The 25,201-nt window shown below is 44.5% G+C and overlaps 1 protein-coding gene across 2 annotated transcripts in view; it reads left to right on the top strand.

Annotated features, from left to right (window-relative positions):
* The window catches only part of apooa (apolipoprotein O, a), a 43,097-nt gene extending 18,780 nt beyond the window's left edge, over nucleotides 1-24,317 (top strand). For both annotated transcript variants that reach the window (XM_072584657.1, XM_072584658.1), the window contains 8 exons: nucleotides 6,146-6,244; nucleotides 8,148-8,267; nucleotides 10,582-10,636; nucleotides 13,597-13,695; nucleotides 15,275-15,366; nucleotides 20,525-20,641; nucleotides 21,037-21,094; nucleotides 24,043-24,317. In XM_072584657.1, coding sequence (XP_072440758.1) covers nucleotides 6,146-6,244; nucleotides 8,148-8,267; nucleotides 10,582-10,636; nucleotides 13,597-13,695; nucleotides 15,275-15,366; nucleotides 20,525-20,641; nucleotides 21,037-21,078 — 624 coding nt within the window. In that variant the 3' untranslated portion in view covers nucleotides 21,079-21,094; nucleotides 24,043-24,317. The remainder of the gene's footprint in view (nucleotides 1-6,145; nucleotides 6,245-8,147; nucleotides 8,268-10,581; nucleotides 10,637-13,596; nucleotides 13,696-15,274; nucleotides 15,367-20,524; nucleotides 20,642-21,036; nucleotides 21,095-24,042) is intronic.
* The last annotated feature ends 884 nt before the right edge of the window (nucleotides 24,318-25,201 follow it).

The following is a 25,201-nucleotide window of genomic DNA, read 5'->3' as shown; positions in this document are numbered from 1 at the left end:
TGTTAGTGTTAGTGTGATAGTGTGTTAGTGTTAGTGTCAGTGTGTTAGTGTGTTAGTGTCAGTGTGATAGTGTGTTAGTGTTAGTGTCAGTGTGTTAGTGTTAGTGTCAGTGTGATAGTGTGTTAGTGTTAGTGTCAGTGTGTTAGTGTCAGTGTGATAGTGTGTTAGTGTTAGTGTCAGTGTGTTAGTGTCAGTGTGATAGTGTGTCAGTGTGATAGTGTGTTAGTGTCAGTGTGATAGTGTGTTAGTGTTAGTGTGTTAGTGTTAGTGTGTCAGTGTCAGTGTGTTAGTGTGTCAGTGTCAGTGTGTTAGTGTGTCAGTGTTAGTGTGTTAGTGTGTCAGTGTGTCAGTGTCAGTGTGTTAGTGTGTTAGTGTGTTAGTGTGTCAGTGTTAGTGTGTTAGTGTTAGTGTGTTAGTGTTAGTGTCAGTGTGATAGTGTGTTAGTGTTAGTGTCAGTGTGTTAGTGTGATAGTGTGTTAGTGTCAGTGTGATAGTGTGTTAGTGTTAGTGTCAGTGTGATAGTGTGTTAGTGTTAGTGTGATAGTGTGTTAGTGTTAGTGTCAGTGTGATAGTGTGTTAGTGTCAGTGTGATAGTGTGTTAGTGTCAGTGTGTTAGTGTGTTAGTGTTAGTGTCAGTGTGATAGTGTGTTAGTGTCAGTGTGTTAGTGTTAGTGTCAGTGTGATAGTGTGTTAGTGTTAGTGTCAGTGTGATAGTGTGTTAGTGTCAGTGTGATAGTGTGTTAGTGTTAGTGTCAGTGTGATAGTGTGTTAGTGTTAGTGTGTTAGTGTTAGTGTTAGTGTGATAGTGTGTTAGTGTCAGTGTGATAGTGTGTTAGTGTGTTAGTGTTAGTGTTAGTGTCAGTGTGATAGTGTGTTAGTGTCAGTGTGATAGTGTGTTAGTGTTAGTGTGTTAGTGTTAGTGTTAGTGTGATAGTGTGTTAGTGTTAGTGTGTTAGTGTGTTAGTGTTAGTGTTAGTGTCAGTGTGATAGTGTGTTAGTGTGTTAGTGTTAGTGTGATAGTGTGTTAGTGTTAGTGTGTTAGTGTGTTAGTGTTAGTGTGATAGTGTGTTAGTGTTAGTGTCAGTGTGATAATGTGTTAGTGTTAGTGTGTTAGTGTTAGTGTTAGTGTCAGTGTCAGTATATCACCGTGTGTCAGTATATCACCGTGTGTCAGTATATCACCGTGTCAGTATATCACCATGTGTCAGTATATCACCGTGTGTCAGTATATCACCGTGTCAGTATATCACCGTGTGTCAGTATATCACCGTGTGTCAGTATATCACAGTGTCAGTATATCACCGTGTGTCAGTATATCACCGTGTGTCAGTATATCACAGTGTCAGTATATCACAGTGTCAGTATATCACCGTGTGTCAGTATATCACCGTGTCAGTATATCACCGTGTGTCAGTATATCACCGTGTGTCAGTATATCACAGTGTCAGTATATCACAGTGTGTCAGTATATCACCGTGTCAGTATATCACCGTGTGTCAGTATATCACAGTGTCTGTATATCACCGTGTGTCAGTATATCACCGTGTGTCAGTATATCACAGTGTCAGTATATCACCGTGTGTCAGTATATCACCGTGTGTCAGTATATCACAGTGTGTCAGTATATCACAGTGTCTGTATATCACCGTGTGTCTGTATATCACCGTGTGTCAGTATATCACAGTGTCAGTATATCACAGTGTGTCAGTATATCACAGTGTGTCAGTATATCACAGTGTGTCAGTATATCACAGTGTCTGTATATCACCGTGTGTCTGTATATCACAGTGTGTCAGTATATCACCGTGTGTCAGTATATCACCGTGTGTCAGTATATCACAGTGTGTCAGTATATCACAGTGTGTCAGTATATCACAGTGTCAGTATATCACAGTGTGTCAGTATATCACAGTGTTAGTATATCACAGTGTGTCAGTATATCACAGTGTCTGTATATCACATTGTGTCAGGAAATCACAGTGTGTCAGTATATCACCGTGTGTCAGTATATCACCGTGTCAGTATATCACCGTGTGTCAGTATATCACAGTGTGTCAGTATATCACAGTGTGTCAGTATATCACAGTGTCAGTATATCGCCGTGTGTCAGTATATCACAGTGTCAGTATATCACCGTGTGTCAGTATATCACAGTGTGTCTGTATATCACAGTGTCAGTATATCACAGTGTGTCAGTATATCACCGTGTGTCAGTATATCACAGTGTCAGTATATCGCCGTGTGTCAGTATATCACAGTGTGTCAGTATATCACCGTGTCAGTATATCACTGTGTGTCAGTATATCACTGTGTCAGTATATCACCGTGTGTCAGTATATCACCGTGTGTCAGTATATCACAGTGTCAGTATATCACAGTGTGTCAGTATATCACAGTGTGTCAGTATATCACAATGTCAGTATATCACCGTGTGTCAGTATATCACCGTGTGTCAGTATATCGCCGTGTGTCAGTATATCGCCGTGTGTCAGTATATCACAGTGTCAGTATATCACAGTGTGTCAGTATATCACAGTGTCAGTATATCGCCATGTGTCAGTATATCGCCATGTGTCAGTATATCGCCGTGTGTCAGTATATCACAGTGTCAGTATATCGCCGTGTGTCAGTATATCACAGTGTGTCAGTATATCGCCGTGTGTCAGTATATCACAGTGTCAGTATATCACAGTGTGTCAGTATATCACAGTGTCAGTATATCGCCATGTGTCAGTATATCGCCGTGTGTCAGTATATCACAGTGTCAGTATATCACCGTGTGTCAGTATATCACCGTGTGTCAGTATATCACAATGTCAGTATATCGCCGTGTGTCAGTATATCGCCGTGTGTCAGTATATCACAGTGTCAGTATATCGCCGTGTGTCAGTATATCACATTGTGTCAGGAAATCACAGTGTGTCAGTATATCACCGTGTGTCAGTATATCACAGTGTCAGTATATCGCCGTGTGTCAGTATATCGCCGTGTGTCAGTATATCACCGTGTCAGTATATCACCGTGTGTCAGTATATCACCGTGTGTCAGTATATCACAGTGTCAGTATATCACAGTGTGTCAGTATATCACTGTGTCAGTATATCACCGTGTGTCAGTATATCGCCGTGTGTCAGTATATCGCCGTGTGTCAGTATATCACCGTGTGTCAGTATATCACAATGTCAGTATATCACCGTGTGTCAGTATATCACAGTGTCAGTATATCACAGTGTGTCAGTATATCACAGTGTCAGTATATCGCCGTGGGTCAGTATATCGCCGTGTGTCAGTATATCGCCGTGTGTCAGTATATCACAGTGTCAGTATATCGCCGTGTGTCAGTATATCACATTGTGTCAGGAAATCACAGTGTGTCAGTATATCACCGTGTGTCAGTATATCACCGTGTGTCAGTATATCACCGTGTCAGTATATCACCGTGTGTCAGTATATCACAGTGTGTCAGTATATCACAGTGTGTCAGTATATCACAGTGTCAGTATATCGCCGTGTGTCAGTATATCACAGTGTCAGTATATCACCGTGTGTCAGTATATCACAGTGTCAGTATATCACCGTGTGTCAGTATATCACAGTGTGTCTGTATATCACAGTGTCAGTATATCACAGTGTCAGTATATCGCCGTGTGTCAGTATATCGCCGTGTGTCAGTATATCACAGTGTCAGTATATCGCCGTGTGTCAGTATATCACAGTGTGTCAGTATATCACAGTGTCTGTATATCACAGTGTGTCAGTATATCACAGTGTCAGTATATCACCGTGTGTCAGTATATCGCCGTGTGTCAGTATATCGCCGTGTGTCAGTATATCGCAGTGTGTCAGTATATCACCGTGTGTCAGTATATCACAGTGTCAGTATATCACAGTGTGTCAGTATATCACAGTGTGTCTGTATATCACCGTGTCAGTATATCACAGTGTGTCAGTATATCACAGTGTGTCAGTATATCACAGTGTCAGTATATCACAGTGTGTCAGTATATCACAGTGTTAGTATATCACAGTGTGTCAGTATATCACAGTGTGTCAGTATATCACTGTTAGTATATCACAGTGTGTCAGTATATCACAGTGTTAGTATATCACAATGTGTCAGTATATCACAATGTGTCAGTATATCACAGTGTGTCAGTATATCACAGTGTGTGTTGGAGTCAGTGTCAATGTTAGTGTATTAGTGTTAGTGTCAGTGTGTTAATGTGTTAGTGTTAGTGTGTCAGTATTAGTGTTAGTGTATTAGTGTCAGTGTATTAGTGTTAGTGTGTCAGTATTAGTGTTACTGTTAGTGTATTAATGTGTCAATGTTAGTGTATTAGTGTCAGTGTGTTCGTGTTAGTGTATTAGTGTTAGCATGTTAGTGTGTTAATGTGTTAGTGTCAGTGTTATTGTATTAGTGTTAGTATGTGAATGTTAGTGTCAGTGTATTAGTGTTAGTGTGTCAGTGTTAGTGTATTAGTATTAGTGTTAGTGTCAGTGTATTAGTTTTAATGTGTCAGTGTGTTAGTGTCAGTGTGTTAGTGTATTAGTGTCAGTGTATTAGTGTCAGTGTGTTAATGTGTTAGTGTATTAGTGTTAGTGTGTCAGTATTAGTGTTACTGTATCAGTGTCAGTGTATTAATGTGTCAATGTTAGTGTATTAGTGTCAATGTGTCAATGTCAGTGTATATGTGTCAATGTTAGTGTATTAGTGTCAGTGTGTTAGTGTCAGTGTATTAGTGTTAATGTGTTAGTGTATTAGTGTTAGTGTGTCAGTATTAGTGTTAGTGTATTAGTGTCAGTGTCAGTGTATTAATGTGTCAATGTTCGTGTGTTAGTGTATTTGTGTCAATGTTAGTGTATTAGTGTTAGTGTATTAGTGTCAGTGTGTTAGTGTCAGCGTATTAGTTCGGGCTCATGCCCGAAACGTCGATTCTCCTGTTCCTTGGATGCTGCCTGACTTGCTGCGCTTTTCCAGCAACACATTTTCAGCTTAGTGTATTAGTGTCAGTGTTAGTGTATTAGTGTCAGTGTCAGTGTGTTAGTGTATTAGTGTCAGTGTATTTGTATTAGTGTTAGTGTCAGTGTCAGTGTATCATAGTGTGTGTTAGTGTTAGTGTAAATGTGAATGTAAATGTTAGTGTTAAAGTCAGTGTAATTGTTAACATTTATCAGTGTAAATGTTAGTGTAAATATGAGTGAGTGTAAATGTTGATGTTTGTCAGTGCAATTCTTAATGTGAGTGTTTATCAGTGTAAATGTTAATTAGTGTAAATGTCAGTGTGAATGAGTTAATTAGTGTGAACGTTTCAGTGTAAATGTGAATTAGTGTTAATCTTAATCAGTGTAAATGTCACTGTGAATGTTGTTTAGTGTTAATATTAATAGTGTAAACATTAGTGTAAGTGTTAATTAGTGTGCACATTTATCAGTGTAAAGATAACATAGTGAGAAAGGGAGACTTCAATATAAAGATACAACATTGCATAGATACATTATAGTGAGAGTCGAAAAGAATGGTGTTGGAAAAGCACAGCAGGTCAGGCAGCATCTGAGGAGCAGGAGAGGCAACGTTTCGGACATCAGCCATTCCTGATGAAGGGTTTATGCCCGAAACGTCAACCCTCCTGCTCCTAGGATGCTTCCATGACCTGCTGTGCTTTTCCAGCACCACACTCTTCAACTCTGATACTCCAGCATCTGCAGTCTTCATTTTCTCTGTCACATTATAGTGGGAGAGTGGTACAACATATACTAGAGTGAGAGCACGATAAAATGTTGTCTAGATATACTATAGTGAGATTGCAATATAACATTGTATAGGTATACTATAGTGGGGGTATGGTACAACTTTGTATAAATATACCATAGTGAGAAAGCAATACAACATTGTATAGGTATACTATGGTGAGAGAGCGAGACATTGGTGCACAGATACGTTGTGGTGAGAAAATAATCTGCTTTGCTTGAGGCTAGATTATCTTCATGGTTCTTGATTGCATCCAGTACTTTCATAGAAGTTGTAATTATTTCAACGATAGTCATTCAGCATGGCTGTTCGACCATCCAGTGTTATGATGCCTTAATGAGAGATTGCACAAAAATCCCTCTGACAGAAAAACAATCCCTTTATTTCCCATTGCAGGGTTTTGGTTGGGCAGTGTCTCAAGCCTATCTGGCTGGGCTGTCGGCACCAGTGTTTGCACAGGATGACAGTCAAGAGAAAGGGCTTCGCGTTGACCAGGTACCTCTCTTGTATTTTTGCAAAGTGAATTCTTTCTGCATTGACTTTGGTCAGAAAACCTGATGTTTAATTTTTCTAAACAAATGCTTCACAGGGGAAAGATTTGAATTTGAATAACCCCTCACTGTGTCTCTGGGAATTACTTTGTCTCCTCTTGAATATCCATTGTGAGAATGTCCATCCCTTTAATACTGACTATTCAAATCCTAGATTGAAGCTATCATAGGTATCTCATGACCTATTTATCTTCCTTTTAAGTCAAACATTCCTAATTTTATATTCCCACCATTGGTGACTATCTTTTCAGCTGGTTAGATCCTCAACTCTGCAATTGTTTCACTCTGAGTGTGCTTTGACCCCTCTTTGTCCCTTAAGGGTTCCCAACCAAAAGTTCCTCTTTGACAAAGCTTTTTATCACCTGACTTTGTATCTCTTCAATTTCTGATGACAGTTCGATATAAAAGTCTTTGGGATGCTTTCCTGCATTAACAGTCCGATAGTATTCCATATTCTTGTTGTTGTTCCAAACCAATCAGAATAACATTCATAAAGAGACATTCTTTCAACTGCCGAGGTTAAGGAAGGGAATTCTTATCAAGGTAAACACCTTACAGAGTCATACAGCAAGCCCTTTGGCCAAACCTGTTCATGCCAACCAGTTTCCTAAACTGATTAGTCCCAATTTATTTAGGAGGGTGCTCTGAGAGAGCGCCTTTTATTACATTGGAAGCTGGGTGGTCCCAAACCCTTCCCTAATCCCAGATTTGAGCCAATCCTTTCCCCTCCTTGTTAGACTTGATGCCTCCCCCTTTGCCCCTGCTATGTCCAACCTCAAACATGGGCCTTCTGTGCCTCCCCACCCCCAACTCCGACCTCAATCTGTCCTTCTGCCTCCGATACCATCACACTGCCTGGCTCTGTCTGGCCTCCTCTGGCACCGAGACCAAGGCTCAGTTCTGTGTAGTCAGCTGCTACCAAAGGTCAGCCCAGTGTCTTACTGACTGCCCAGATCAGACTCCATCAACTTTCTCACCCTTTTGAGTCCTATCATCAGGCTGTGCTTTTCCCTTTCCCTCCAACTTTGATATCCCCTGGCCTGGGACCTGCTGCTCTGCAGGCTTTCAGTACAAAGCTGTGCCCCTCGCTGCCACCCAGCCTCCCCAAAACTAGGGAAGCATACAAGAGTAGAAAAGAATAGATTTTCGGGAAGGTTAACATGGGAGCAACCAGAATCACAAGAAATGCTTAGAAAACCATCGCCTGTGCTGGACATCCATAGATCAATCCAAACGTTGAATTAAAATGCCATTTTAAGTATCAACCTTGCAAACCTATCAGTGAGAATTACATTTGTAGGAGAACATTAACAGACCAACTGAGACCCCAGACAATATCACTTTAAACTGATGCAGGGCCACGGGGAGAGAGAGAGTGGCTAAGTGGGATTAGTTTTGGATTGATACAGGCTACCAACAGTGGACTCTGCAAATATATGTTCCGTGTTGGTTATCTTAACAGAGATCAACCGAACAGTTGTTTTACTCCTGATAGCCAGTCAGTGAAGGAAGAAACCAAACCAACCTTTCCTTGGTATAGATGTATTTGCAGGGTGAATCATTCCCAGTACATACCTCCGAGCTTGATTCACTCCCTGTGCCCATAAGTCTCTCTTCACAAAAATATTATTTTTTAATCAACTTGTTCACACATGTTATGATGTTTCTGGGGCAGGTGGGATTTGAACCTGGACTTCTGGCCCAGAGGTAGGGACACGGCCACTGCACTTCAGGGTGCCAGCACATGTGGTCAAGTACCAATCTGATCACTGCTGTCCACGTCTGTTTATTGACCCTTGATTGAGGTAATGGCTACCAGTAACCTTTCTCCCATTATTGATTTGCAGTTGTCGCTTTACACGACCCCGGACACAAACTATCAATTTGTGGAGGCGAAACCAAGCCCGCTGGAAGAGAGAATCTCCGAACTCCGCAAGTTAGCTACTGCACACACCGCAGGGCTCCAGGTACCACTGAACTCTCTCACTCTGCCCTCTGGAGGAGGGGCTGGAAATGCTTTGAAGCTGCACTGTTCATCACTGTAGTTCCTGTCCACCTTGTTGCCTGAAGGAATGAGAATAATAATTGTGGCTCTGTTTCTGCCAAAATCACGCGTGTCAAGGCTCACTGGTTATTTCTTCCCTCTTGTGGATCTTTTTGGATCGGGAGAGAAGTGGTTAATCTCTGGGCTGCTGCCGTGTTCCACATTCAACTCCCACTGAGTGGGGGATTTATCTGTTCCCTAACAGGAAGAGGTTTCCAAGGTCAGGACTTTCTGAATCCAAGTATTGTAACTGTAATCCTGCAGAGACCAGAGTACAGGAGCTTTGCAAAACTGTGTTTTGCTTCTCTTTCGGTTTGACCCTGGCCAAACTCCATAAAAGGCATTCTGATACTTATCCTACCCTGTGTTAATGAGTCTTCAGCTTTCTGCTTTGCAGTTCGAGCTGATCACACTCACTGTCAAAGTTGCCTTCCTGAGGATCATGATCCATTTCAGTGGATGGAAGGCGAAAACATTGCTGGTTCAAGAGCCGAGGCAACGATGCCCTCATCCCAAAAAAAGAGCAGCTTGTGAGGGATTAGTGAATCCCTTTTTGCCAAGGGTGAGACTGTCCATTCAGCCACCACTGTTGTCTGACTTCCCTCTTCGTACTTCCAAAACCAAACATCCCAATTCTGCCCCCACCTTCAGCCAATTCGATTCACTCCACGTGATATCAAGAAAGGGCTGGATACTGCAAAGACTATGGGCCCTGACAGCATTCTGGCAATAGCACTGAAGACTTCTGCTCCAGAACCTGCCTCTCCTTAACCAAGCTGTTCCAGTACAGTTACACATGTCTGTGTCCAGTTACAACATTGGAATTGACCTAACAATATGGAAAGTTGCCCAGGTACATCCTGTGTACAAGAAGCAGGACAAACCCAACCCGCCCAATTACTACCCTATCAGTCTATTCTCGACCATCAGTAAACTGATGGCAGGGTCGTTGAAAGTGCTTTCAAGGGGTACTTGTTCAGCAGTAACCTGCTCAGTGATGCTCAGTTTGGTTTCTGCCAGGGTGACTTAGTTCCTGATCATCAGAAAGTCAGAAGTGGGGATATTCGCACAATGTTGGGCACCAGTTGCGACTCCCCAAACAGTGAAGCAGTTCATGCTCAAACACAACAAGATCTGGACAATGTCCAGGGTTCAGAGATGGCAAGTAATGGTATGGTGGCTCAGTGGTTAGCACTGCTGTCACACAGCACCAAGGACCTGGGTTCAATTCCAGCCTTAGGCAACTGTCTGTGTGGAGTTTGCACATTCTCCCCGTGTCTGCGTGGGTTTCCTCCCACAGTCCAAAGATGTACAGGTCAGGTGAATTGACCATGTTAAATTGCCCGTAGTGTTCAGGGATATGTAGGTTAGGTGCATTAGTAAGGGGAAATGGGTAATAGGGTCTGGATGGGATGCTGTTCAGAGGGTCAGTGTGGACTTGTTGGGCCAAATGGCCTGTTTCCACACTGTAGTGACTTTGTGATATTATATGATATCAGTGATGAGTATCATATGTATCAGGCAATGATGATAACAAGACAAAATCTGAACCATCACCTCTTGACGATCAGTGGCCTTAATATTGCTGAATCTGAAACATCCTGAGATTTTTATTTGAGATGGAACCTCTCATCCCGACTCCTCTATATCTGACTGACAAACAACCCAAATGCAGCAACCTTCTCCATCTGGCTGACTGACTAAACTGGTGATTCAGTAACCCTTCACCTATTCTGAGTGACCCTTTGAAAGCATTGTCTAGAGGGTAAACTACAATGTTGAATACTATCAAGGTTTTAGAAATGTCCAGTGTAGCAACCCCTCAGAACGCTTGGTTCCCTGAGATTGCTAGGTGAAAGTGAGGACTGCAGATGCTGGAGAAGCGCAGCAGGTCAGGCAGCATCCGAGGAGCAGGAGAGTCGATGTTTCAGGCAAAAGCTCTTCATCAGGAATGAGGCTGTGAGCCGAGGCCACATTCCTGATGAAGGGCTTTTGCCCGAAGCGTCGACTTTCCTGCTTCTCGGATGCTGCCTGACCTGCTGTGCTCTTCCAGCACCTCACTCCCTGAGATTGCTGTCTTATGTAGTACAAATTAGGTGCAAAAATGATTGCTATCCCAGACTTTGATCCCTAAGTGCTGGGTCAGGATGAAGTTAAAGAAAATAAGTGGGCACTTGAATTTCTCCTTTGTGTGCAGATCTTTCTTTCTTGAATCATGTCTGATTTCTTCCTTCTAGGATGCCTATGCAACAGTGAAGCCTAAAATGGAAAACACGCTTCAGTTTGGAAAAGGTAATCATTCCTCAGTGTGCTGTCACCCTTCTCTGCACTTTATACCACATGGGAAAAGGTGGGATTGAAGTCATCGAGATGCCCAGACAAATGTTCTGGGAATGCGGGTTCACATTTCACTGCAGTAACTGGTGAAATTTGAATTCAGCTCATAAAATCTGGCATATAAAGCTCACTTTCAGTGATGATAGTTGTTGTGGGAATCATCGATTATTGTAAAACCCATCTGGTTCACTAATGTCCTTTCGGGAGGGAAATCTGCCAGCCTTACCTGGTCTGGCCTCCATGTGACTCCGAAACCTCAGCAATGTGGTTGATGCTTAATTGCCTCCTGAAATGGCCCACTCAGTCCAAACGGCAAATAGAGACAGGTAACAAGTACTGCTGTTTTTTTGCAAGGATAAAGTGCTAACCACTGAGCACGGTGGCTCAGTGGTTAGCACTGCTGCCTCACAGTGGCAGGGACCCGGGTTCAAATCCACCCTCTGGTGGTTGTCTGTGTGGAGTTTGCATGTTCTCCCCGTGTTTGCATGTATTTCCTCTGGGTGCTCTGGTTTCCTCCCACAGTCCAAAGATGTGCAGGTCAGGTGAATTGGCCATGCTAAATTGCCCATAGTGTTAGGTGCATTAGGTGCAAGAGGGAAATGGGTCTGGGTGGGTTGCTATTTGGAGGGTAGGTGTGGACTTGTTGGGCCGAAGGGCTGTTTCCACACTGTAGGTAATCTAACCTAATCAAAACTTCCACATCCTCCCTATAATGCGACGACCAGAACTGTACTCAATACTCCGTGGCCACACCAGAGTTTTGTACAGCTGCAGCATGACCTCGTGGCTCCGAAACTCAATCCCTCTACCATTAGAAGCTAATACACTGTAAGCCTTCTTAACAACCCTGTCAACCTGGGTGGCAACTTTCAGGGATCTATGTACCTGGACACCGAGATCTCTCTGCTCATCTACACTAACAAGAATCTTACCATTAGTCCAGTATTGGGTATTCCTATTAGTCCTTCCAAAGTGAATCAACTCACACTTTTCCACATTAAACTCCATTTGCCATCTCTCAGCCCAGCTCTGCAGCTTATCTATGTGCCTCTGCAACCTGCAATATCCTTCAGCACTACCCACAACTCCACTGACCTTAGCGTCATCCGCAAATTTACTAACCTATTCTTCTACGCCCGCATCTGGGTCATTTATAAAAATGACAAACAGCAGTAGCCCCAAAACAGATCCTTGCATTACACCATGAGTAATTGAGCTCCAAGATGAACATTTCCCATCAAACACCACCCTCTGTCTTCTTTCAGTGAGCCAATTTCTGATCCAAATCGCTAAATCACCCTCGATCCCATGCCTCTGTGTTTTGTACAATAGCCTACCATGGGGAACCTTATCAAACACCTTACTGAAATCCAAATACACCACATCAACAGCTTTACCCTCATCCACCTGTTTGGTCACCATATTAAAGAACTTATTTGTGTGGCATGATCTACCCTTCGTAAAACCGTGTTGACTGTCCCTAATCAACTTATTCCTCTTGAGATAATTATAAATCCTATCTCTTATAGTTCTTTCCAATGCTTTATGCACAACTGAAGTAAGACTCACTGGTCTGTAATTACCAGGGCTGTCTCTACTCCCCTTCTTGAACAAGGGAACATTTGCTATCCTGCAGTTTTCTGGTACTATTCCTGCAGACAACGCCAAAGGCTCTGAAATCTCCTCCCTGGCTTCCCAAAGAATCCTAGGATAAATCCCATCTGGCCCAGGGGACTTAAGTATTTTCATACTTTCCAGAATTGCTAACACCTCCTCCTTGTGAACCTCAATCCCATCTCATCTAGTCACCTGTATCTTAATATTTTCTTTGACGACATTGTCTTTTTCCAGTGTGAATATTGACGAAAAATATTTATTTAGTGCTTCCCCTATCTCCTCAGACTCCACACACAACTTCTCACTACTATCCTTGATTGGCCCTAATCTTTCTCTAGTCATTTTTTAGGGTTTTCCTTGATCCTACCCACCAACGACTTCTCATGTCCCCTCCTGACTCTTCTTAGCTCTCTCTTTAGGTCTTTCCTGGTTAACTTGTACCTCTCAATCCCCCTAACTGAGCTTCATGTCTCATCCTAACATAAGCCGCTGTCTTCCTCTTGACAAGAGATTCAGCATCTTTAGTAAACCACGGCTCCCTCGCTCGACCACTTCCTCCCTGCCTGACAGCTACATACTTATCGAGGATACGGAGTAGCTGTTCCTTGAATAAGCTCCACATTTGAATTGTGCCCATCCCCCGCAGTTTCCTTCCCCATCCTCTGCAACCTAAATCTTGCCTAATTGCATCGTAATTGCTTTTCCCCCAGCTATAACTCTTGCCCTGCATTATATACCAATCTCTTTCCATTGCTCAGGTAAGCATAACTGAATTGTGGCAACTATTGCCAAAGTGCTCACCTACCTCCAAATCTAATCCCTGGCTGGGTTCATTACCCAGTACCTCGCCCCTTGTTGGCGAGGGGCGAGGGGGGAGGGGGTGGGGTGCTGAGATTTCTTATTTTTATTCATTGAAGGGTCATGGGTGGTGTTAGCTTGGCTGGGAGCTCAAAGGCGACTAGGTTGACAGGCAATAAATATTGGTCCAGTCAATGGTGCACATGCCCCATGAGTGAATAAAAAGGCAAAAGAAAACTAACCCGACCATTCGAAGCTCAGTTCTGGAACGTATCTTGGTGTGAGATGAGCAAGCATTCAGTTACCTGGCTTAGATCAGTGTGTCCCATCTCCAGTCAAATGGAACTCACTGCTGGGGGTGTGGGAGCATCCAAGATACTATTCCAAGGCAATGAATGTATCATTTGTAGTTTAAAAGCTGGGGGAATTGAGGGTGTTGAGATTAATTCAAAGACCCGGTGGACTGGGATGGTGCTGACATCTTGCTTTGCCTTTGGTAGATGGCTATGCCTTTCTGAAGAGCCCACCAGCTGGATTCTACCCACGTGCTGGAGTCATCGCAGTGGCTGGAGTAGCTGGCCTCCTTCTCGCTGGGAGGGGTAGGAGCTGAAGGAAACCTTTACTTCATATGTCCTTTTGTGGGTGCAGCCAATGAGGAGATGGTGACACTGTGGTAATGTCACTGGACTAGGAACCCAGAGGCATCAGCGAATGGTCCCTGGATATGGTTCAAATCCCACCGTGGCATGAGTGTTGGAATTTTAAATTTAAGGAATAAGTCTGGAATCAGAAGCTCATCTCAGTCATTGTGACCAGGAACTAATCGTTGCCACTTCTTGGTCCAGGCCTGGATATTGACCAGACCTTGTTGCATGGGGAAATTGAGTTGGATTGTAAATTATTCGATCTCCAGCACTGATCTCTGTGATACTCCACTCACTATTCTTGCCAACCTAAAAACGACCCAATTAATCCGACGGCTTGCTTTCTGTTAGCTAATCAATCCTTGATCCAACTTAATGTGTTACACCATGTACCCTCTGATCTTGTGTAGTCACCTTTAATGTGGCCCTTAGTGAAAGCCCTTCTGAGGATTCAAGTCCAACGTATCCCCTTTGTCCAAAAACTTGTACCTTCTTCAAAGAACTTAATGATTATTTCCCTCCTTGTTGTTCTGATCACTTTAAGAGGTGATGGTGGTTGACTAAAATGGTGGATGAGATTGATGTGCTCCTGAGATTCAGGCTGACTTGTAAATTTACTTCTGGATTTCTTTGACCAATTACAGTGTTTTAAAAGAGATTTGGATAAGTACATGAATAAGAAATCTTTGGAGGGATACGGGTCAAGTGCAGGCAGGTGGGCTCAGTTTAATTTGGGAACATGATCAGTATGGACTGGTTGGACCAAAGAATCCATTTCCATGCTGGGAGAAAGTGATGCTCCAGAATCGGAGTTGAAAAGTGTAGCACTGGAAAAGCACAGCCGGTCAGACAGCATCCAAGGAGCAGGAGAGTCAGCGTTTTGGGCATAAGACCGTTATCAGGAATGAGAGGAAGAAAGGGAGCTGAGCGATAAATAGGAGAGTGGGACTGGGGCTGGGGTGGGGGGGAGGGGGGTTGCAGAAGGTAGTTGGAAAGGTGATAGGTGAATGCAGGTGAGGGGTAATTGTGATAGGTCGATGGGGAAGGTGGAGCAGATAGATGGGAAGGAAGATGGGATAGGTGGGACAGGTCAAGAGGGCGGTGCCATGTGCAGGGTTGGATCCAGGATGAGATAGGGGGAGGGGAGATTTGGAAACTTGTGAGGTCAGCGTTGATGCCATGTGGTTGAAGGGTCCCAAGGTGGAAGATGAGGGTTCTTCCTCCAGTCATTGGGTGGCTTGGATTTGGCAGTGAACGAGGCTTATTACTTGCATGTCCTTGGTGGAATGGGAGGGAGTGTTGAAGTGGTTGGCCACAGGACAGTGGGGTTGTTGGATGCATGTATCGCAGAGATGTTCCCTGAAACACTCCGTGAGTTGGCGTTCTGTCTCCCCGATGTCGAGGAGACCACATTGAGAGCAATAGATACAGTAGCTGAGGTGGGTGGATGTGCAAGAAAATCTATGTCGGATTTCTGTCTGCTGTTCTCTGCTGACTTCCGATTTCTTTGATCTCATTTGTTGCACTTTGATAGGTTCCCGGGTAAGAAAAGTGCTTTATTCATGTGGGTTTGTTGCAGCTTGTGGCTCTCTGTATTATCCTGAAGAAACAGTTAAAGCAGCAAAGGTAAGTGCATTAATTTTTGTTGTTTCAAATGGCAACACGCTGATCTTTTAAATACTCCACAAAGATTTTTCTAATGTCTTTTTATGTGATTAAAAGATATTAGTATTTTCAAAGTAGATTTTATGTCTGCCTTAAAGTCTCCTGGATGGTTTATTAGAAACTGTTATAGATACAGACGGGTTGGTCAGATCAGTGGTAGACAATAGACAATAGGTGTAGGAGTAGGCCATTCTGCCCTTCGAGCCTGCACCACAATTCAATATGATCATTGTTGATCATCCTTAATCAGTATCCTGTTCCTGCCTTATCTCCATAACCCTTGATTCCACTATCTTTGAGAGCTCTATCCAACTCTTTCTTAAATGAATCCAGAGACTGGGCCTCCACTGCCCTCTGGGGCAGAGCATTCCACACAGACACCACTCTCTGGGTGGAGAAGTTTCTCCTCATCTCTGTCCTAAATGGTCTACTCCTTATTTTTAAACTGCGGCCTTTGGTTCGGGACTCACCCATCAGCGGAAACATGTTTCCTGCCTCCAGAATGTCCAATCCTTTAATAATCTTATATGTCACAATCAGATCCCCTCTCAGTCTTCTAAACTCAAGGGTATACAAGCCCAGTCGCTCCAGTCTTTCAGCGTAAGGTAATCCCGCCATTCCAGGAATTGACCTCGTGAACCTACACTGCACTCCCTCAATAGCCAAAATGTCTTTCCTCAAATTTGGAAACCAAAACTGCGCACAATATTCCAGGTGTGGTCTCACCAGGGCCCTGTACAGCTGCAGAAGCACCTCTTTGCTTCTATACTCAATCCCTCTTGTTATGAAGGCCCAGCACGCTATTAGCCTTCTTCACTACCTGCTGTACCTGCATGCTTATCTTCATTGACTGGTGTACAAGAACACCCAGATCTCTTTGTACTACCCCTTTACCTAAATTGATTCCATTTAGGTAGTAATCTGCCTTCCTGTTATTGCCACCAAAGTGGATAACCATACATTTATCCACATTAAACTGCATCTGCCATGCATCTGACCACTCACCTAACCTGTCCAGGTCACCCTGTAATCTCCTAACATCCTCATCACATTTCACCCTGCCACCCAGCTTAGTATAATCAACAAATTTGCTAATGTTATTGCTAATACCATCTTCTATATCATTAATATATATTGTAAAAAGCTGCGGTCCCAGCACGGATCCCTGCGGTACCCCACTGGTCACTGCCTGCCATTCCGAAATGGAGCCGTTTATCACTACTCTTTGTTTCCTGTCAGCCAACCAATTCTCTATCCAATCTAGTACTTTGCCCCCAATCCCGTGCGCCCTAATTTTACTCACTAACCTCCTGTGTGGGACTTTCTCAAAAGCTTTCTGAAAGTCCAGGTACACTACATCTACTGGATCTCCCTCGTCCATCTTCAGAGTTACATCCTCAAAAAATTCCAGAAGATTAGTCAAGCATGATTTCCCCTTCATAAATCCATGCTGACTCTGTCCTATCCTGTTACTACTATCCAGATGTGTCGTAATTTCACCCTTTTTAATAGACTCCTACATCTTTCCCACCACTGAGGTCAGACTAACTGGTCTATAATTTCCTGCTTTCTCTCTCCCACCTTTCTAAAAAGTGGTATAACATTAATCATCCTCCAATCCGCAGGAACCGACCCCAATTCTATCGAACTCTGGAAATAATCACCACAAAGTCTCTTTCTTGAGGCCCGATACCATCCTGATTCTCCCAGTCTACCTGCATGTTAAAATCCCCCATAACAACTGTAGTAACATCTTTGCGACAGGCCAATTTCAGCTCCTGATTCAACTTACATCCGACATCCAGACGACTGTTTGGGGGCCTGTAGATAACTCCCAAGAGGATTTTTTTACCTTTAGTATTTCGCAGCTCTATCCACACTGACTCTACATCCCCTGACTCTAGGTCACCCCGCGCAAGGGACTCCCTTACCAACATGGCCACCCCACCCCCTCTGCCCGTCAGTCTGTCCTTACGATAGCACGTGTAGCCTTGAATATTCATTTCCCAGGCCCTGTCCACTTGAAGCCACGTCTCAGTTATCCCCACAATATCGTATCTGCCAATTTCCAAAAGAGCCTCAAGCTCATCCATCTTGTTTCTAATGCTTCGTGCATTCATATATAGTATTTTTAATTTGTTACTGCCCTCACCCTTCCCATCAACCCCTATTTCACTCAACCTTACAGCATGATCCCTTTCCAAGTTTTCTGCCTCATTGATACAGTTGTCTTTCTTGACTTCTCTTGTTCTAACTTTCCCTTCAATTTCCTTTTTAAACATCCAGTTTGTCCCCCCCCTGCTACTTAGTTTAAACGTAGCGGTGTTGCAGCAGAAAACCTGCCTGCCAGAATGCTGGTCCCCAACCTATTAAGGTGCAAACCATCTCTCTTGTAGAATTTATGCTTACCACAAAATATACCCCAGTGATCCAAGAACTTAAATCCTTGCTTCCTGCACCAGTTCCCCAGCCACACGTTCAAGTCCATTATCTCCCTGTTGCTGGCCTCACCTGCCCGAGGAACTGGAAGCAAACCGGAGATAACCACCGTGGACATCCTGCTTTTCAGCCTTCTTCCTAGTTCTCCAAAGTCCCGCTGTAGTATGTTCCTCCTCTTCTTCCCGACATCATTTGTACCGACATGTACCACCACCTCTAGCTCTTCACCCTCGTCCTTGAGGATTTCCTGCACTCTGTCTGTGATGTCTTTCACCCTGGCACCAGGAAGGCAAAACACCATCCTTAAGTCCCGTCTGCTGCCACAAAAACCCCGGTCAGTTCCTCTCACCATGGATTCCCCTATTACCACGGCTCTGTGCGATGTCCGACTCTTCCGCTCTGCCTCTGCGCCAACTTTTGATTGACAAACATGGCTGCCTCGCGGACTGGCAGTGTCATCAGTCTCTACTGTTTCCAAAAGATACAACTTGTTCCTGACAGGTACTTCTCCCGGGGTCTCTTGCACGTGTCTCCTCTCTGCCTTCCTCATCGTCTGCTCTCTTCTGGTACGATTAGTGTAATAACCTCACTGAAGGTCCTGTCCAGAAAGATCTCGTTCTCTCGGATGAGCCTAAGGTCCTCGAGTTCTTTCATCAGTGCTGCAATACGCTCTGTCAGTAGTTGAATGTGCACACACTTTCCACACATATACGAGCCAGACACACCAGAGTCGTTGACCTCCCACATCAAGCACGTAGCGCACTGAACCAGCTGGGCAGTCATGTCTTCACCTTCTTCAACTGTGGCGTAATCACTTCACTCAACCTCCTTGTCAAAGACTCCTGAGCTGAAGCCTCACTCTTCGATCCACAGGAATTCCTTGGGTCTTCTTTTTGGGGCAAGTCTGTGGACTCTTAATTTAAGTTAGAGGAGGGGGGTGGGAGGGAGGGAGACCCTACTTTGTAGGACCTGGGGTTTAGAACAAACCCACTCTAACAGCAATCACTTACCTTCCCGACCGGCTTTGCGCTCTTCCTTCACTTCTGGTAGATGGTATTTAACCCTGATATGTGTGAGATGATGCACTTTGGAAGAAAAAGATGAGATGAGGGAGTATTTAATGAATGACAGGACACTGAGTATTTCCAAGAAACAGAGGGATCTTGGGATAATTATTCACAGATCCCCGAAATAGACATGAATAGGGTAGTTAAGAAGGCATATGGAACACTTGCTTTCATCAGTCTTGGCAAAGAGTATGAGAGGGAGGAGGTAATGTTGGAGTTGTGCAGAGCATTGCTCAGGCCAGAGTTGGAGTACTGTGTACAGTTCTGGTCACCTCACTACAGGAAGGATGTGATCGCACTAGAAGGGGTACAGAGGAGGTTCATCAGGATGTTGCCTGGACTTGAGATATTGAGCTATAAGGAGAGACAAGACAGGCCTGTACTGTTTTCTTTTGAACAGAGAAGACTGCAGAGGGACATGATTGAGGTGTATAAGATTATGGGGGGTATGGACAGGGTGGATAGAGAGCAGCTGTTCCCCCTGGTTGAGGGGTCAATCATGACAGGGCATAATTTTCGAGTAAGGGCAGGGGATTCAGAAAGGACTTGGGAAAAATGTTTTCACTCTTGCCTGGGAAGGTAATAGAGGCTGGCAACCTTACAACCTTAATTTGGATGAGTCCTTCAAATAACGTAACATTCAAGCGTACAGGACAAGTGCAGGAAATTGGGATCACTTTTAGTGGTAGTTATGTTGGCGTAGACTCAATGGGTTGAAGGGCCTTTCCTATGCTCTATAAATCTCAGTTGTCATCTGAATTTTCACAACCTCAGAAGCTCCTAAAGTGTTTTGCAGTTGATGTTGTTGTCCCTACAGAGCACTTACTATTGGAATGTAGGGAAACACAGCGGCCAATTGATGCAGAGCAAGCTCTTGTGAACAGCAGTGTTTGATGGGATTGCTCGTATTTAGGTGGTGATTGAGGGATACGTATTGGTCAGGACACAGGGCAGTTCATCTTCAAAACCCAGTGATACTTTTGAATCTAACATCTGAGAGGGTGCGCAGGGCCCCTGTATAATATCTCATCTGAGTTTGACACCTTTATCAGTGCGAATTTCTTGAATAACACAACCAAATGTCGGTTCAGATTTTGTGTTAAAGTCCCTAACCAGGACTCCGACCATTATTACCCAGCCAATGTTTCCGTCATCTCTGTTGAGGAATAAATATGAACCTGGATACCCATAGAGCAGGTGGGATAATAAAAAGCATGGGGATTAAGGCAGAGAGTGGAAGTGACTCAGGATGGGATATTAAAAGATACAGGACTTGAGGGGGAGCGTGGGAGTGGACTGGATAAGGTACCAGAGGGTGCAGGGGAAGAGTGAGAGGAGACTGGTGGAGAAGAGCTGAGTGTTGTTGGGCTGACTGGCCTGTCCTGTACTGTCACTGTGATTTCTGGGCTCTTAATACAAAGCTGTGATGGTTACTGTGTTTATGCAGTCAGTTAGATTGGGGGCAGAAATATCTGATGTGTTCCAGCTCGGTCAGTGCTGTAAGAATGCATGTTGGAGAGATGAGCTGTGCTGACAATGAGTGTGTTTGTGGTGATTTGCAGGCCCCTTTGTATGTGCAGAGTATCGTTGATTATCTGCTTTGTTTTATTCAGCTGGCCACCACAACTGTTTATGAATTTTCAATGCAAGCATACTTAACCATTGAGTCCCTGTGGAAAAAGAATACACAGAGGGAACAAGGACCTGTCCCAACACTCAGTAACAATCAGGTATTCTAGCTGTGACATTTCTAACTGTGTATGACTGCGATTAAATATGGGAGAATCGCTGACTCTGGTAAACCGAGAGAGAGACTCTCAGGCTGAACAGAGCAGATCTGGGCAGAGGTGACCCTGGCCAGCTCTGAGTGTGACCCCGATCCTAACCCTGGCCAGCTCTGAGTCTTGCCCAGGACCACTCCAGGCCTGACCCAGGGTTTGTGGTGCTCTAGCTCCGTGTGAAAACGCTGAGGGTAGTCGTGTGAGCTGCTGGCGGCCTGATCCGAAAGGTCGCAGCAATTAGAAGGTCCCGTTGACCGCTGAGGAATGATGAGGATTGAACATCGTAATATTTGTGCTGAATTTTGTCACCCTGAAAATAACTGGAGCTTTTGTGCTTTTGAAAGGCTGGAGATGCCCAGCAGTCGGGTGAGAACACTTCCTCCTGAACTCCGTCAGTCAGCGGTATGTATGGTTTGGCTTACAGGCCTCCTTTTTTATATTTGTCCAGGGGCACTTGTGTGCTTGGGGAGTTCAGACAGAACTGTGCTTGTCAGACAGCATAATTATTGATCCTGGCAACCTTAAAAGAGTGGGAGAAGTGTTTTCATTTCTCTCCTGCCTGGAATGAACCCCATCAGCCTTCACATGCAGAGAAAATGTTGGAGACGTGCCAGGCAGCAGCAGGCTGTGAAAACACCACTGTGGCTGATTCATTGCTGGGAAGCAGTCACCCCCAGATCACTCCTCGTCATGTTCCTCATCATGTTAAACCTTAGTGTTCAGGGCATTTCAGTTCAACCTGACAGACCCCCCCATCCTTAAAACAGTGGTCGATTTACAACCAGCCGAGAGACCTGGCTGAACAATCCAGATGATTAGCGTTTCAAATCATATTACCGTGGCGGTTTGTGAATGCAATCAGAGTCTTGGAAGACAACCAACTGTAGGATGCAGTCTGACACACTTGCATGTACCAGAAGCAAGATATGTTAGTGCACAGAACCCTGTTCTTCACAGACAGAATGAACATGTCGACAAACTGTGCCTGTTTCAACTCAAAATAGGTGGCACCCATTTGATGATTCATTTCTTAGGGCAATTTTCTAACCTAGAAAAATCATCCTGCTCCCTCAGTCTCCTCTGTTCTCGAGGAAGGAGCACAGCGTCTTCAACATTTGAGTAGGTATTAACCTCTGTTTTGAAGTCAGTCGAATAAATGTTCGGTATTATTCCACGCTTTTCATAATGTGATGAGCAGGACTGTTGACAGCCCTCCAAGTGTGGTCCAACCCGAGATTTTGGTACCATCTGAAGGTCTCACATTGGTGTGAAGAATGGAAAAGCAGAATTCTATTCAAATGGAGAGAGGCACCAAACTCAGTGTTACAGAGGGGTCTGGCTATCCTGATAGACAGCTTACAAAGTTAGATTGTTGGTGTTTGGGAGGATAGATGGAACGTTCATTGCAAAGGCAATGGAATTTAAGATTTAGTGAGCCTTTTGGACAGGTTTAGTGTCCTTATTTAAGGAAGAATAAACTGCTTTGTGAACCCCAGACAAGGGTGTCCAAGGCTAATTCTGGGCTGAAGGTGTTTACTTTATGAGGACAGGTTTTGATCATAATGCTTCAGTAGTTCGCAGCCTCACAGTGCCACGAACTCGGGGTTTGATTCCACCCACGGGCAACTGTCTACATGGAGTCTCCTCTGTGTGCTCCGGTTTCCTCCCACAGTCCCAAGATGTGCAGGTCAGGTGGATTGGCCATGGGAAATGCAAGGTTACAAGGATAGGGTAGGAGGGTGTGTCTGAGTGGGCTCCTGTCTCGAAGGTCAGTGTGGGCTCAATGGGCTGAGTGCCTTGCTTCCACGTTGTAGGGATTCTATGATTCTTTGACCACTTTTCCAATGTTCGGTGCATGCTGTACCCCTATCAGCACAACCAATCCCATTTTTATATTTCATTACATTCAATATGGTTCACGTTTCTGTCTTTGGCATTATGACCCTCGTTCTACTGCCATGATCAGTTTTGTGAGACTGCTTTTGGTACCAGCCCTCAGATGTTAGTAAAGACTTTGCACTGTCAACAGGGCTGTGTTTGGCATTGTCGTTTCCAGTGCCAAGGTCAATATCTGCTGGTCTGTTCAATTTAATTCCTCTTTTTGAGATGTTTTTGCAGTTAGCTGCCCTCTGAACTTACCTCAGTTGAACCTAAGAGTCAACCACATTGAAATTGGCCAGACCAGGTAAGGACAGCAGACTTCCTTTCCAAAAGGTGAACCAGATGGGATTTTAGTCAACTGATGGTTTCTCGATCGTTAGATGTTTCACTCCAGATTTATTAAAAAACTTAAGTTTTGCCATCTACCATGTTGGGATTTGAAGTCAGATTCCAGGACATAGCAGTACTGCTTGGCCGTCACTTCCCCCAACTGTTACATTCAATTTCCCCCTTCTCACTATGCTGTACATATAGTTTTATAGAAAGAGTTGTTCAAGATAGAGATGGATAGATGCTTTCATATTAAAAATATGTAATGGCACATTGAAATAATTGGGAGATATGCAGAGGGATATGCACACGAAAATTAGAAACATTGTTTTTAGGAAGACGACAGGAAAGCGATGTTGAACTATAAGATCAGGTATGATCTTAGTGAACGGTAGAGTGGGTTCCAAGGGCAAAATGACTTTCTGCTTCTATTTGTTCTGTCCTTTTTGAGAAGCCCGACAGTGTGAAAAGATGCCATTCAGCCCAATGGGTCTGCAGTGACCCTCCAAAACCAATCCCACCCAGATTTAAGTCTGAGGCAAGGAGGGATTTCCTCTCTGAGAGGGTTTCGAGTCTTTGGAACTCCTTGCCACGGAGAGCTGTGGGGGGCCCTCTGTATAGTTAAGATTCTCGGTCAATGTAGGGGAAACAGCAGTGAACATGAGGAATATTGGATCAGCCATGATCTTATTGAGTGGTGAAGCAGGCTCCTCCAGCTCCTATAGTCTTAAAGAGGCAAAATTACTCAGACTGTAGAGGCGAAGGGAAAGGAATGCTTCTGATGTTTGCACCCTCTTAAGAGTGCAGATGTCGGAGAATGGGAAGTGTAGGCATCTCTCATGGAAGGCCCATTGTCCCAAAGTGTTGCAGTCCCAAAAAAAGCAGTCCGTGGAGCTTGCGATGGCACCTTCCTTGGATTTGGGGTCCGACCAAGCAGGAAAGAATTTTAAAAGTACATCATTCGGCTGGATGGCTAGTCCTCGAACCACTCTCTTAGCTCAGCCACTCGGATTCCTCACCATCCTTCAACCCAAATCCAGTTGGCAGGCATTCCTTCTGCTGTCACATCCTCCCATCAGAGAACCTACCGTCCCCATCTCTGCCAGACTCAAAGGAAAATTAACTTGTGTATTTTTCAGCCAGTCACCTGAGAGAGAGGATATCCTTCTGCTGCTTTCTCAAGACAGAGCATGTGTCTTCTAGCAAGTTGTCGAATGGAACAATTGGACCTATGATTGAAGCGATATTTTCCCTATGAAACAGAAGGATCTTGAATCATTATGACTATGTTCATCAAATCTTATTTATGACATGAGCAGAGAGTTGATCATTTTTGTTTGTGGAGCTGACAAGTGAGAAATATTTGTGTGTATTTAATATGCTGCAATAAAACTCCCAACAGTCTCACCAAAAATATCTGTTTGTTCATGTGTGCAGGATTACACGGAGGCTCATCTGTACATTTCACTGGAGCTACAATTCTAATCCCAGTTCCCAAAGATCATTTAGGAGAAAATGAGGACTGCAGATGCTGGAGATCAGAGCTGGAAAAGCGCAGCAGGTCAGGCAGCATCTCCTGCTCCTTGGACGCTGCCTGACCTGCTGCGCTTTTCCAGCAACACATTTTCAGCCCAAAGATCATTATTCTTTCTGCACAAGTATTTCCTGTGGCTTAATGGAAGTAATCTTAACCTTGGAGCCTGAAGGTCGTGGGTTCAAATTCAAGTCCAGTTCCCATCCCATTTTCACGCTGGGGGAGTGCTGTACAGACCACCTCTGCACTCAGGGTTGAGAGTCCACCCTGTCTCCAGCTCAAGGAGTCTTTGCAGTCGCTTTAACCCCTCACACACACACACACACCCACCCCCCCAACTCCCAACTCCCACCCCCCCAACTCCCAACTCCCACCCCCCCAACTCCCAACTCCCACCCCCCCATTCCATGAAAGACATTCGGTGGGGAAAGTGGGATGTCAGCTGCTGTCCGAAGTGACAGAACAACCCCGAGAATTAAATAAAAGCAAATTACAGAACATTGCTGGAGATGTGAAACAAAGACAATCAGTACTGGGTTAGTGGGTGGGGGGATCTCAGTGTGGGGGGAGGGCGGGTCAGCATGAGAGGAGGGGGAGGGAATCAGTGAGAGAGGTGGGGGTCAGTGTGGGAGGAAGGGGGGGGTCAGTGTAGGGGAGGGGGGTCAGGGTTGGGGAGCCGGGGTCAGTGCGCGGGGGGAGCGGGGGTCAGTGCGCGGGGGGAGGGGGGTCAGTGCAAGGGGAGGGGGCTCAGTGTAGGGGGGGGT

The sequence above is a fragment of the Chiloscyllium punctatum genome, chromosome 15, assembly GCF_047496795.1.
Source record: "Chiloscyllium punctatum isolate Juve2018m chromosome 15, sChiPun1.3, whole genome shotgun sequence".
In the NCBI taxonomy this organism is placed as follows: Eukaryota; Metazoa; Chordata; class Chondrichthyes; order Orectolobiformes; family Hemiscylliidae; genus Chiloscyllium; species Chiloscyllium punctatum.
The sequence above is the reverse complement of the archived record's forward strand: the minus strand, read 5'-3'. Positions and strand labels throughout refer to the sequence as shown.